This window comes from Salvelinus alpinus, chromosome 2, assembly GCF_045679555.1.
Source record: "Salvelinus alpinus chromosome 2, SLU_Salpinus.1, whole genome shotgun sequence".
Classification (NCBI taxonomy): Eukaryota; Metazoa; Chordata; class Actinopteri; order Salmoniformes; family Salmonidae; genus Salvelinus; species Salvelinus alpinus.
In genome coordinates this window covers 84,988,159-85,002,697 of record NC_092087.1, presented here as the reverse complement: position 1 = coordinate 85,002,697, position 14,539 = coordinate 84,988,159, and the positions used below count along the sequence as shown (strand labels likewise).

Genomic DNA, 14,539 nt, shown 5'->3' with positions numbered 1-14,539 from the left:
TATGGCCTTTGGTCAGCTTTCTCCCCTCCTCTCCCCTTTCTCCCCTTTCTCCCCTCATCTCTCCTTTCTCCCCTCCTCTCCCCTTTCTCCCCTCATCTCTCCTTTCTCCCCTCCTCTCCCCTTTCTCCCCTCCTCCCCTCATCTCTCCTTTCTCCCCTCCTCTCCCCTTTCTCCCCTCCCCTCCTCTACCCTCCCCTCCTTTCTCCCCTCCTCCCCTCATCTCTCCTCCTCTCCCCTCCCCTCCTTTCTACCCTCCTCCCCTCCTCTACCCTCCCCTCCTTTCTACCCTCCTCCCCTCCTCTACCCTCCTCCCCTCCTCTACCCTCCCTTCCTTTCTACCATCCTCCCCTCCTCCCCTCCTCTCTACCCTCCCCTCCTTTCTACCCTCCTCCCCTCCTTTCTACCCTCCTCCCCTCCTCTACCCTCCCCTCCTTTCTACCCTCCTCCCCTCCTTTCTACCCTCCTCCCCTCCTCTACCCTCCCCTCCTTTCTACCCTCCTCCCCTCCTTTCTACCCTCCTCCCTTCCTTTCTACCCTCCTCCCCTCCTCTACCCTCCCCTCCTTTCTACCCTCCTCCCCTCCTCTACCCTCCCCTCCTTTCTACCCTCCTCCCCTCCTTTCTACCCTCCTCCCCTCCTCTACCCTCCCCTCCTTTCTACCCTCCTCCCCTCCTCCCCTCATCTCTCCTTTCTCCCCTCTCTACCCTCCCCTCCTTTCTACCCTCCTTTCTACCCTCCTCCCCTCCTTTCTACCCTCCTCCCCTCTCCTTTCTACCATCCTCCCGTCTCTTTTCTCCCCTCCTCCCCTCTCCTTTCTCCCATCCTCCCCTCTCCTTTCTCCCATCCTCCCTTCCTCTGCCAAGTTCAGTTGTGTGTCCGTTGAGTGCCAGAACGATATAGAGCCCAGCTCATGGTCACTGGCCAAACTCTGATGCTGTTCCTCTCCTCTCTTTTTCTTCCCTCTCTCCTCCTGTCCTCTTCTCTCCCCCTCCTCTCCAGTGTGTCCTTACATCCACTGTCCTTACTTTGTGTCTGCCAGACACTATTCATGGTGCTTTACATCACCACAGTCCAGAGACAGTGGTCTGTGTATCTCTGTCTGTCCTGTTCCTCAGCCAAGGTCTCAGGGCTCAAGATAACCTTGGAATTGACACTAAACACTTTGTCCTAGCGCCTCATTTATGCTATTCCTATTATATATTCATAAACCTCTCTCTCTCCCCTCAGTTACCAAGATGGCCGCTTTGAAAGATTTTTTGAAAGCTGATGATATTCAGAAGGCCCTTGATGCAGTCAAAGGTGAGCACAAGTTCACTGTTGAAAACCAAACCAAATCTTTTGAAAATAATATAACATATCTCTCTCCGTTCTCTCTTCCTGTCTCCTCCCTCCCTGTCCATGTGCCTGTGTGTGCTTACCTGTCCGTGTGTGTGTGTATGTGTGTGTGCGTACCTGTGCGTTTGTGTATGTATGTATGTGTGTGTGCGTACCTGTCCGTGTGTGTATGTGTCTGTGCTTACCTGTCCGTGTGTGTGTGTGTGTGTGTGTGTGTGTGTGTGTGTGTGTGTGTGTGTGCATACCTGCACGCGTATATGTATGTGTGTGTGTGCTTACCTGTCCATGTGTGCGTACCTGTCTGTGCGTGTGTATCTGTGTGCTGACCTGTCCGTGTGTGCGTGTGTATCTGTGTAATGACCTGTCCGTGTGTGTGTGTGTGTGTGCATGTGCGTACCTGTGTGTCCAGCGGAGGGTTCCTTCGACCATAAGAAGTTCTTTGCTCTGGTGGGCCTGAAGGCCATGACTCCTGACAATGTCAAGAAGGTGTTCCAGGCTATTGATGCTGACCAGAGTGGATTCATTGAGGAGGAGGAGCTCAAGTAAGAGGAAGAGAGATACACGTAGACGGACACACACACACACACCTACACTACAGGCACACACACACGCACATAGACTCATACCAAAGACACACATGGACAGGTGCACACACACACATCCATCAGATGTGAATGTGTGGCTATTTTCCAATTTACAAGCTGGCATACCGTTTAGAATGCATGCCCAATATAGGGTTGCAAAATTCCGGTAACTTTTCCAAAATGCCGAGGTGTTCCAGAAATCCTGATTGGAAGATCCCTGGCGTCAGGATGGAATAAGCAGTAAATCCAGGAATCGTCCAAACGTGATATCTGGAAAACCTAGAAATTGTGGGGAAAGGAAACAGGATTTTGCAGTCCTAGCTTAATACATTTTTTCTTCACGCTAAATCTCTGACCTCAGGTTCGTACTGAAAGGTTTTGCTGAGAACAGCAGACACACACACACGCAGCTCCTTAATCTTGACCCCTAACCTTTGAACTCTCTTCTACCTCAGGTTTGTGCTGAAGAGTTTCGCTGAGGACGGCAGAGACCTGACCGACGCCGAGACCAAAGCCTTCCTTAATGCCGCCGACAAGGACGGAGACGGAAAGATCGGCATCGACGGTGAGAGAGGTGATAGGATGATAACGGAATGAAATGCTGAGTCATTCCCAGAGGATCTTAATGTTGTCCTCCTCTTCTCTTTTCCAGAGTTTGAAGTCTTGGTCCATGAGGTGTAAAGAGCACCTCTAGTCTCCCCCTTTCTCCTCCCCTGCGAATTCATGTTTTAAATGCAATCTCCCCCCTCTAAGCCCCCCCCTCCCCTCCCCCCCATCATCACCCAAAAAGCACAATCCAGTCCAGGGTGAAGTTTCTCCTCGACACAGATCTAGGATCACCTACCCCAATCCTAACCTTAACCATTAGTGGGGGTAAAATGCCAACTGACCCAAGATCAGCGTCAAGGCTACTTCACCCTACACCGCACAGGCCCAGTCTCTCTAACCGAAACAGTACCAGAGACGTCCACCAGGGGGAGGTAGAGTGGGGACTACCCAACAAGCACTTCTGTATTTATCTGTATGTTTTTCTACTGTACCAACATACTGTATATATGTTCTGTTTTGATTTGAAAATGTCATGACTGTCTCATTTTAAAAGAAAACCTTTACTGTAGATATAATGTACCAGAAACCTTCCCTTTCCTCCCTAGCCGTCTATGGACCCTATGTCTCCTTGCCCAAATGGCACCCTATTCCCTTTATAGTGCACTACTGACAAAAGGGAATAGGGTGCTATTTTTAATAGTGTGCCATTTTTGGGGGACTGAACCCTATACAACCTGTGTCTCTCATTCTTTATTTTTTCCACCTCACACATACTTGTACCCTCCCTCCTTTCCTCCCTCCCTCCATTCCTTCCTCTCTCGTCTGGTGATGAGATGTATAAATAAAGAGGTAGAGTGGTGAAGAGAGAGAAATGATTCAAATTAAGAAATAATAAGAAATAAAACACCTTGAGTAAAATGACTATTTCATTTATTCTTATTTAATGATTTAATATAAACTAGACTGGACACTAATATACTGTAGAACAAGGAATGCACAAATGAGACGATTCATTTAGATATTTTCAAAATAAAAGTATCTATTTCACAATAAAAGCATCCTAGATCGAACAATTAGTAAACCATTGGAAAATCTATCGAAACACACAAACAATGTGACAAAGTGCTATTCTTAAATCGCATAATAGTACAAATAAATATATTTTTTTTTACACGATTAGATGATCTACATAATTTCTCTAAAAATAGACGCAATGTCAAACTCAAGGACGTTAGCTTTTCTTGACGTCTACATCTCTGCTGATTGGTCAGTGGGTCCTGGGTGCTGATCTGTCATTGGTGGTTGTTGGTTTAAGCTTCACTGTCGCAAAGGGATTGGTTCCCCTGCAACAGATCAGGTGACATGTAAACAACTAGCACTCAACACTAATGACAAACATCACAGCAGGCACACACACACAAACACTGACACACACTGACACACACTGACACACACTCACACACACCTCCTACCTGGGAAAGAGTAGGTTTTCTCCAGAAGCTCCAAGGGGTGATAATGACTCTGCTGTCCTCTCCGGGAAAGTAGGCTGGATTGGTCGAAAGTCAGCTGACCCCCTCCGGAGCATTGTTGTTGGCTGAGGGGGTGGCGGGGGCGGAGGAGGAGGGGGCGGGAGCTCGCTATAGCCCTTCAGGCTATTTGTTCTCGTCACAATCTCTGGTTCTGCCATCCTCTCAGGGAGGGGAGAGATTGGTCGGAAGTCGACGGAGGCCCTGCGAGTGGGTGTGGCAGGGGGCGCGACATCACCGTAGGCCTTTTCTGATTGGTCCATGGAGGTGTCAGAGGGATCCAATAGGTTGTTCATGCTGTGGCTCCTCAAGGAAGTGCCACTGGAGGGTCAAATGTCAGATATGATCATATTGATTGATTGATTGATTGATTGATTGATTGATTCATTGATTGATTGACATACCTGGACCCCAAGAGGTTAGAGAAGTCCTCAATAGAAGCAACATAAGCTGCTGGGAACCAGCCCTGGCTATTGGAACAACAGAGAGAGAGACCAGAGGAATATTAGCAAACACAACAATGGCCTAAATACTGGAACAGGCAAGTTCCTAGATAAAGTCCACTGTTTTCCCAGCCAGCCATCTACCCACATAGGAATGAATGAATGATGGATGGATAAAGGAACAAGCAAACAGACAAACAAAGGAATTAATCATAATGGGCCTTGCTGTTATCCACTGTCCCCTACCATAGCCTGCTATCCACTGTCCCCTACCATAGCCTGCTATCCACTGTCCCCTACCATAGTCTGTTATCCACTGTCCCCTACCATAGTCTATTATCCACTGTCCCCTACCATAGTCTGTTATCCACTGTCCCCTGCCATAGCCTGCTATCCACTGTCCCCTACCATAGCCTGCTATCTACTGTCCCCTACCATAGTCTGTTATCCACTGTCCCCTACCATAGTCTGCTATCCACTATCCCCTACCATAGTCTGCTATCCACTGTCCCCTACCATAGCCTGTTATCCACTGTCCCCTACCATAGTCTGTTATCCACTGTCCCCTACCATAGTCTGTTATCCACTGTCCCCTACCATAGTCTGTTATCCACTGTCCCCTACCATAGTCTGTTATCCACTGTCCCCTACCATAGTCTGTTATCCACTGTCCCCTACCATAGCCTGCTATCCACTGTCCCCTACCATAGCCTGTTATCCACTGTCCCCTACCATAGCCTGTTATCCACTGTCCCCTACCATAGTCTGTTATCCACTGTCCCCTACCATAGTCTGTTATCCACTGTCCCCTACCATAGTCTGTTATCCACTGTCCCCTACCATAGTCTGTCATCCACTGTCCCCTACCATAGTCTGTTATCCACTGTCCCCTACCATAGCCTGCTATCCACTGTCCCCTACCATAGCCTGCTATCCACTGTCCCCTACCATAGTCTGTTATCCACTGTCCCCTGCCATAGTCTGTTATCCACTGTCCCCTACCATAGTCTGTTATCCACTGTCCCCTACCATAGCCTGCTATTCACTGTCCCCTACCATAGCCTGCTATCCACTGTCCCCTACCATAGTCTGTTATCCACTGTCCCCTACCATAGTCTGTTATCCACTGTCCCCTACCATAGTCTGTTATCCACTGTCCCCTACCATAGCCTGCTATCCACTGTCCCCTACCATAGCCTGCTATCCACTGTCCCCTACCATAGTCTGTTATCCACTGTCCCCTACCATAGTCTGTTATCCACTGTCCCCTACCATAGTCTGTTATCCACTGTCCCCTACCATAGCCTGCTATCCACTGTCCCCTACAATAGCCTGCTATCCACTGTCCCCTACCATAGTCTGTTATCCACTGTCCCCTACCATAGTCTGTTATCCACTATCCCCGACCGTAGTCTGTTATCCACTATCCCTTACCATAGTCTGTTATCCACTATCCCCGACCGTAGTCTGTTATCCACTATCCCTTACCATAGTCTGTTATCCACTATCCCCGACCGTAGTCTGTTATCCACTATCCCCTACCGTAGGCTGCTATCCGTTCTTCCATACAGCCACCCATTCCTCGGCTCCTGGACCAACACGGTAACCATCTCTCCCCGAGTGAAGGGTAGGAGTTTGGGGTTGGAGGAGGGCGGGTGGGACACCAGGGCTCTCATGGTCCTACCCCCACCCAGACCCAGAGACTCACCCACTGAGGAGGAGCGGGATCGGCTGTGGAGGGGGGACGGGGCTGGGGTAGGAAGGGGGTAGAGAGGATGATGGGGAAGGAATATGGACGGAGAAGGAGAAGAGAGATGGATGGAGAAAAGTTTATCCAATGAAAAATCCCCACGGTATCAACCAAAACATTTCCCTGCTATGCACTAAATGAATACAATAACACCACACATGTGAGTAGTGTAGCTGATTGACTAAATATAACCCTGTTCTTTGGGGGTGCAGTGTAGTCATCCCACCTCTAGAGGGCACTCTCCCCAGGGCCTGCTGTTCTCTCCTGGCCCAAGACATGTCTATGTCCTCATCTACTGTCTGCAGCAGAGAGCTCACTGAGCCACACAGCTGAGGAGAGAGGAAGACGGGGGAAGGTTGATTGGTTGGGTGGAATACTTGTCTCTAACTTGTTCCTCCTGGTCAGGGTGGGCGGGGCTACGGGGTCTCTAACCTGTTCTTCCTGGTCAGGGTGGGTGGGGCTACGGGGTCTCTAACCTGTTCTTCCTGGTCAGGGTGGGTGGGGCTACGGGGTCTGGAGCCTCGTGTCTCGTTCACTTTCTCCTTCCATCCATCAGCCTTCTGCTGTAGGGAAGCCCCTGTCTGGGGGAGAGATGGGGACATTTCAGAACACTACCTGTGTGTGTGGGTTTGTAAAGGTTTCTGACGTCCCCGTTTTTGACATAAACATGTGTGTGTGTGTACCTTGTTGATGAGGAAGAGCAGTGACTGTGTCAGTCCGCAGTGTTTCTCTGCCAGGAAGCGATACCTAATAATAACAACCGGCATCATATTCATCATCATGATAATGGTCCTAATAGTAATTGTGTTGGTAATGTATTACTAATGGTCCTAATAGTAATTGTGTTGGTAATGTATTACTAATGGTCCTAATAGTAATTGTGTTGGTAATGTATTACTAATGGTCCTAATAGTAATTGTGTTGGTAATGTATTACTAATGGTCCTAATAGTAATTGTGTTGGTAATGTATTACTAATGGTCCTAATAGTAATTGTGTTGGTAATGTATTACTAATGGTCCTAATAGTAATTGTGTTGGTAATGTATTACTAATGGTCCTAATAGTAATTGTGTTGGTAATGTATTACTAATGGTCCTAATAGTAATTGTGTTGGTAATGTATTACTAATGGTCCTAATAGTAATTGTGTTGGTAATGTATTACTAATGGTCCTAATAGTAATTGTGTTGGTAATGTATTACTAATGGTCCTAATAGTAATTGTGTTGGTAATGTATTACTAATGGTCCTAATAGTAATTGTGTTGGTAATGTATTATTAATGGTCCTAATAGTAATTGTGTTGGTAATGTATTACTAATGGTCCTAATAGTAATTGTGTTGGTAATGTATTACTAATGGTCCTAATAGTAATTGTGTTGGTAATGTATTACTAATGGTCCTAATAGTAATTGTGTTGGTAATGTATTACTAATGGTCCTAATAGTAATTGTGTTGGTAATGTATTACTAATGGTCCTAATAGTAATTGTGTTGGTAATGTATTACTAATGGTCCTAATAGTAATTGTGTTGGTAATGTATTACTAATGGTCCTAATAGTAATTGTGTTGGTAATGTATTACTAATGGTCCTAATAGTAATTGTGTTGGTAATGTATTACTAATGGTCCTAATAGTAATTGTGTTGGTAATGTATTACTAATGGTCCTAATAGTAATTGTGTTGGTAATGTATTACTAATGGTCCTAATAGTAATTGTGTTGGTAATGTATTACTAATGGTCCTAATAGTAATTGTGTTGGTAATGTATTACTAATGGTCCTAATAGTAATTGTGTTGGTAATGTATTACTAATGGTCCTAATAGTAATTGTGTTGGTAATGTATTACTAATGGTCCTAATAGTAATTGTGTTGGTAATGTATTACTAATGGTCCTAATAGTAATTGTGTTGGTAATGTATTACTAATGGTCCTAATAGTAATTGTGTTGGTAATGTATTACTAATGGTCCTAATAGTAATTGTGTTGGTAATGTATTACTAATGGTCCTAATAGTAATTGTGTTGGTAATGTATTACTAATGGTCCTAATAGTAATTGTGTTGGTAATGTATTACTAATGGTCCTAATAGTAATTGTGTTGGTAATGTATTACTAATGGTCCTAATAGTAATTGTGTTGGTAATGTATTACTAATGGTCCTAATAGTAATTGTGTTGGTAATGTATTACTAATGGTCCTAATAGTAATTGTGTTGGTAATGTATTACTAATGGTCCTAATAGTAATTGTGTTGGTAATGTATTACTAATGGTTCTAATAGTAATTGTGTTGGTAATGTATTACTAATGGTCCTAATAGTAATTGTGTTGGTAATGTATTACTAATGGTCCTAATAGTAATTGTGTTGGTAATGTATTACTAATGGTCCTAATAGTAATTGTGTTGGTAATGTATTACTAATGGTCCTAATAGTAATTGTGTTGGTAATGTATTACTAATGGTCCTAATAGTAATTGTGTTGGTAATGTATTACTAATGGTCCTAATAGTAATTGTGTTGGTAATGTATTACTAATGGTCCTAATAGTAATTGTGTTGGTAATGTATTACTAATGGTCCTAATAGTAATTGTGTTGGTAATGTATTACTAATGGTCCTAATAGTAATTGTGTTGGTAATGTATTACTAATGGTCCTAATAGTAATTGTGTTGGTAATGTATTACTAATGGTCCTAATAGTAATTGTGTTGGTAATGTATTACTAATGGTCCTAATAGTAATTGTGTTGGTAATGTATTACTAATGGTCCTAATAGTAATTGTGTTGGTAATGTATTACTAATGGTCCTAATAGTAATTGTGTTGGTAATGTATTACTAATGGTCCTAATAGTAATTGTGTTGGTAATGTATTACTAATATTAAAGACTGACCTCCTTTCCTCCTCCTTCATAATGTCATGTTGACTCTGTCTCAGGTACTGCATGTACTCACTGTTCTCCTAGAGAACACACACACACACACACACACACACACACACACACACACACACACACACACACACACACAGACCATTACTGTGTGGAATGTGGTAGTGTTGGACAGTGTCTGATTTAACTGTAAGGAGTGTGTGTGTGTGTGTGTGTGTGTGGTGTGTGTCTTTATTATTTTATGTTTTAACTAGGCAAGTCAGTTAAGAACAAATTCTTATTTACAATGATGGCCTGCCAAAAGACAAAATACCTCCTGTGGGAGCGGGGGCTGGGATTAAAAATAAAAAATAGGACGATACATCAGGCGAAGCAGCCACAAGTGTCAGTAAGAGTGTCCATGATGTTGTGTGTGTGTGCGTACCAGTGAGTCTCTGAAGGCACCTCTTCTCAGCTGTCTCTCCAGAGCTTCTGCCTGGTTCCTCACCTCCAGCTCATACACCCTGCGACTGCCCTGTGGAAGAGATACAGGAGTGTGTGTTAGTAAACGCACACATGCACACACACACACACACACACACACACACGTACATACAGCAAGAAACACACACACACTCTTGCCAGATACTCACGTCAATGTACTCTTCATCCAACTTGACATTCTTCTCCATGGCCTGTAAAACTTCTACCTGGAACCATCGAAACTGAAGAGGAAGAATTACAACGTTACACCCTGAGGGGGAAGAAAAACAAATGTTACACTCTATGGCAGTGTCCACACACAGGCTATGGATGGAATCAGTGGCATGGACATATTGTAAATAAACATAGATAAATAGGTGGTATAAAGACACTAAATGGTATCAGGAACATATAGACATAGATAAAACAGATACTGACCACTCCCTCCATCTCAGCTGTGAGTCTTCTCTGCGTATCAGATATCTGTACCAGGACATCTCCTGTAGATCACACATACACACATTAGTATCACCAATTAGAAATGATGATAGCATCTCAAAGGGAATGAATGGGGCCGTGCGTCAGAGCTAGGCGAGCATGACAGTGTAGCTACAGCCGGTCAGCCAAGTGAGAAGGTCAGCGCAGCAGTGTGACCATGAAGAGAGGATCAGGTAGCTGCTTTGAATTATAGATGACAGTCTTTCAGCCGCACTCAATTCATTAGCCCAACTGGCCTACTGTGTGTGTGTGTGTGTGTGTGTGTGTGTGTGTGTGTGTGTGTGTGTGTGTGTGTGTGTGTGTGTGTGTGTGTGTGTGTGTGTGTGTGTGTGTGTGTGTGATCATTCCATCCTTACCTCTCAGTAAACTCTGTTCTTATTGCTATTTATTGGCACCATAGGAGCTAGACTGTCCTTCCAAAAAAACAGCGTGCCAAGCTCAGTTTAAATCAACCTCTAGACCGCTCTCATCTCACCCAGTATCGTAAAACACACCGCCTGCCACAACAACCTCAAAGTTACTCAAAGACGCTAAGGAAGTTAACTTCTTTGGGACTGGGGGGCAGTATTGAGTAGCTTGGATGAATAAGGTGCCCAGAGTAAACTGCCTGCTACTCAGTCCCAGTTGCTAATATATGCATATTATTTGCCTATCGAATATACAGTGTCTATGGGGTCATATTGCACTTCCTAATGCTTCCACTAGATGTCAACAGTCTTTTTTGAACCTTGTTTGATGCTTCTACTGTGAAGGAGGGGGGAATGGGAGCTGAATGAGTCAGAGGTCTGCCAGAGTGGCATGAGAGCGACCTGTGTTCCATTGCATTTCTACAGACAAAGGAATTCTCCGGTTGGAACATTATTGAAGATTTATGATAAAAACATCCTAAAGATTGATTCTATACTTAGTTTGACATGTTTCTACAAACTGTAATATGACTTTTCTTCTGAACTTTCGCCTGGACCTGCCCACGCATCGTGAGTTTGGATTGTGTACTAAACGCTCGAACAAAAAGGAGGTATTTGGACATAAATGATGGACTTTATCGAACAAATCAAACATTTATTTTGGAACTGGGATTCCTGGGAGTGCATTCTGATGAAGATCATCAAAGGTAAGTGAATATATATAATGCTATTTCTGACTTTATTGACTCCACAACATGGTGGATATCTGTATGGCTTGTTTTGTTGTCTGAGCGCTGTACTCAGATTATTGCATGGTGTGCTTTTTCCGTAAAGCTTTTTTGAAATCTGACACAGCGGTTGCATTAAAGGTACTCAGCAAAATGACGTTGTCACGAGTAACACCCCAGATATTGAGATGAGCGATACGCAAGACTTCGCTCTCAAAGTCGCACACAGTATCTGCGCATGTGCACAGGTTCGCATCACACTGTTCACAGCGTGGTAGCCAGGGCACCAAAACAGCGGAGAAGTTGATCCTCGTGCATCAACGCTCTTAGTTGTTACATAAATTGACCCACTGTGCTATTGACTTTCTGCATCTACGTCATATCGCTGAGTCTACCTTTAAAATAGCCCCAGTTTGTGTTTGGCCCATTATAGCTGGTTCTATGGTACAGTAGACAGATATACACACACACTTACCAAGTGAGCGAGAGGAGAGTGTGTGAAGGGCCTGTTCTCCCATCTTCGCTACAGCACTAAAGTAGGCCTCACTGGTAACAGCCAAGGCTGCAGTGCGCACACACACACACACACACACACACACACACACACACACACACACACACACACACACACACACACACACACACACACACACACACACACACACACCTGTTAGCATTATAGCTATTAACTCACAAGCCCAATAATGACACAAACCAAACCTTGTAATCATATCTTAACTGTCCCAACCAATTGACCCAATAAGTAAAACACCTGTGGTGATGGACTCCTGATACAGGTAAGACTGGGTCCATAAATAGCCCAATGGTTAGGTAACATCCATAGGGGTGGAACGAGGACTCTGGATGGATAGAAACCGTTTTAGCATGGACATGGCCAATGAAGGCTTCCACCATATTAAAGTCACAGAAGCCATCATGGCACAGATACAAAGATGAGCCGTCTTTCTACCTCTATGGGCAACAGGCATCACTTTTCCATGTTACATCTACCTGCTATCTTCTACCTCTATGGGCAACAGGCCTTTATTTACCATGTTACATCTACCTGCTATATTTTACCTCTATGTGCAACAGGCCTGTCTTTACCATGTTACATCTACCTGCTATATTCTACCTTTATGGGCAACAGGCCTTTATTTACCATGTTACATCTACCTGCTATCTTCTACCTCTATGGGCAACAGGCCTGTCTTTACCATGTTACATCTATCTCTATGGGAAACAGGCCTGTATTTACCATGTTACATCTACCTGCTATCTTCTACCTCTATGGGCAACAGGCCTGTCTTTACCATGTTCCATCTACCTGCTATCTTCTACATCTATGGGAAACAGGCCTTTATTTACCATGTTACATCTATCTGCTATCTTCTACCTTTAGGGTCAACAGGCCTGTCTTTACCATGTTACATCTACCTGCTATCTTCTACCTTTATGGTCAACAGGCCTTTACTTACCATGTTGCATCTACCTGCTATCTTCTACCTCTATGGGAAACAGGCCTTTATTTTACCATATTATATCTACCTGCTAACTTCTACCTCTATGGGCAACAGGCCTTTATGTACCATGTTACATCTACCTGCTATCTTCTACCTCTATGGGCAACAGGCCTGTCTTTACCATGTTACATCTACCTGCTAACTAGCTGACCTGTGATAGATGCCTTGTACTGTTTATATCAGTCAGAGGAAGGATGCTGACATCAATGATGTTAGCCCAACTAGGTCTGGGGAACTTGTCAGAGGGATGACCCCCACACACAATGACACAAATGCATACTTATGTATTAACTTTCACACACACTCACTCACACACACACACACACACACACACACACACACACACACACACACACACACACACACACACACACACCTTGGAAAGCCTTGACATAGCTGTTTCCTAATGTAACTAGCGTCTGTAGACCTGGGTTGAACTGTTCCATCAGGTTCTATGGAAGAGAACACAGAACAATCAAACATGGACTATTGGCCAAAACTAAATGCTATGCCTTGTGTTAGGTAGGGCCTACAAGTGGTTGTATATTTAAGCAATAAGGTCCGAAGGGGCGTGGTATATGGCCAATATACCACGGCTAAGGGCTGTTCTTAGCTCAACGCAATGTGGAGTGCCTGGATACAGCCCTTAGCCGTGGTATATTGGGCACATATTACAAACCCCCTGAGGTGCCTTACTGCTATTATAAACTGGTTACCAACGTAATTAGAGCAGTACAAATAAAAGTTGTCATATCCGTGGTATATGGACTGATATACAACGGCTGTCAGCCAATCAGAATTCAGTGCTCGAACCACCCAGTTAAATGTTTTTCAGAAAGTTTTTGTACACCCCCCCCCCCAACACACCCTCATTTAGAGTATTATTGGAGTGTGAAAGATGGGGGTAGATTACTGCCAATACTCTATTTACAACAACATTTCAATAATCTAACCCCATAGTATTAGCCTACCATAAAATATATACTTACCGTGTAAACAGACAATGTAGACTTATGTAACTGATCACTGTTCGCCCCCGACATAGTAACCGCTTCGATTTCCACAAGACAAAAACTGTATAATAACAATTAGGAAAAATAAATGAATAAACTATCTTTAAACTCCAGAGTACTAGTTGAAAGTTTCAAGAAATAAAGAAAAATACAGTTGGTAGTAGGCTAGCTAGGAACTAATCAGCGTATTCCGTTACAGGCTTCTTTTCTTTTGATAGTGAAAGTCCCCTTGGCTATTAACCCACTCCTCGTTCTGCCTTGTTGTTCCCTTGTTCTTTCTGCCACCAATAACAACCTGCTGTGATCGTGATAGCTCCTTTCTCTCGCTCCCTCTTTCTCTCATTCGTTAATCAGCCTCTTCATCCCTGCATCATATGCCAATTTTACAGAGGGAAGAAGAGAAAGAGACACCGATACGGCCGGGTCAGCTGAATTATAGATGGATCAGGGTGGAAACATCACCTGTTCCAACTGGGTGGGACGTAGGTAGCTAGGCTCACACTCGGGGCACTACATGTTGTATTAGGAGCACTACATGTAGTATTAGGGGCACTACATGTAGTATTAGGAGCACTACATGTAGTATTAGGAGCACTACATGTAGTATTAGGAGCACTACATGTAGTATTAGGAGCACTACATGTAGTATTAGGAGCACTACATGTAGTATTAGGAGCACTACATGTAGTATTAGGAGCACTACATGTAGTATTAGGGGGACTACATGTAGTATTAGGAGCACTACATGTAGTATTAGGAGCACTACATGTAGTATTAGGAGCACTACATGTAGTATTAGGAGCACTACATGTAGTATTAGGAGCACTACATGTA

At 44.1% G+C, this 14,539-nt stretch overlaps 2 protein-coding genes across 3 annotated transcripts in view; one reads left to right on the top strand and one right to left on the bottom strand.

Moving 5' to 3' along the window:
- LOC139545320 (parvalbumin alpha) overlaps positions 1-3,389 on the top strand; it is a 49,278-nt gene extending 45,889 nt beyond the window's left edge. For both annotated transcript variants that reach the window (XM_071352958.1, XM_071352966.1), the window contains 4 exons: positions 1,227-1,298; positions 1,744-1,876; positions 2,374-2,483; positions 2,571-3,389. In XM_071352958.1, coding sequence (XP_071209059.1) covers positions 1,235-1,298; positions 1,744-1,876; positions 2,374-2,483; positions 2,571-2,599 — 336 coding nt within the window. In that variant the 5' untranslated portion in view covers positions 1,227-1,234 and the 3' untranslated portion in view covers positions 2,600-3,389. The remainder of the gene's footprint in view (positions 1-1,226; positions 1,299-1,743; positions 1,877-2,373; positions 2,484-2,570) is intronic.
- A 109-nt stretch (positions 3,390-3,498) lies between these two features.
- Positions 3,499-14,121, bottom strand: LOC139545349 (BAR/IMD domain-containing adapter protein 2-like 2). The gene is made up of 14 exons (XM_071353028.1): positions 13,682-14,121; positions 13,069-13,144; positions 11,645-11,731; positions 9,975-10,036; positions 9,707-9,778; positions 9,499-9,588; positions 9,078-9,145; positions 6,870-6,933; positions 6,663-6,767; positions 6,413-6,515; positions 5,979-6,186; positions 4,398-4,463; positions 3,940-4,314; positions 3,499-3,810 (listed from the first exon to the last, which is right to left on the bottom strand). Exons 1-14 carry the CDS (start codon positions 13,733-13,735, stop codon positions 3,735-3,737), a joined length of 1,506 nt encoding a protein of 501 aa, XP_071209129.1. The 5' UTR covers positions 13,736-14,121; the 3' UTR covers positions 3,499-3,734.
- Between the last annotated feature and the right edge of the window lie 418 nt (positions 14,122-14,539).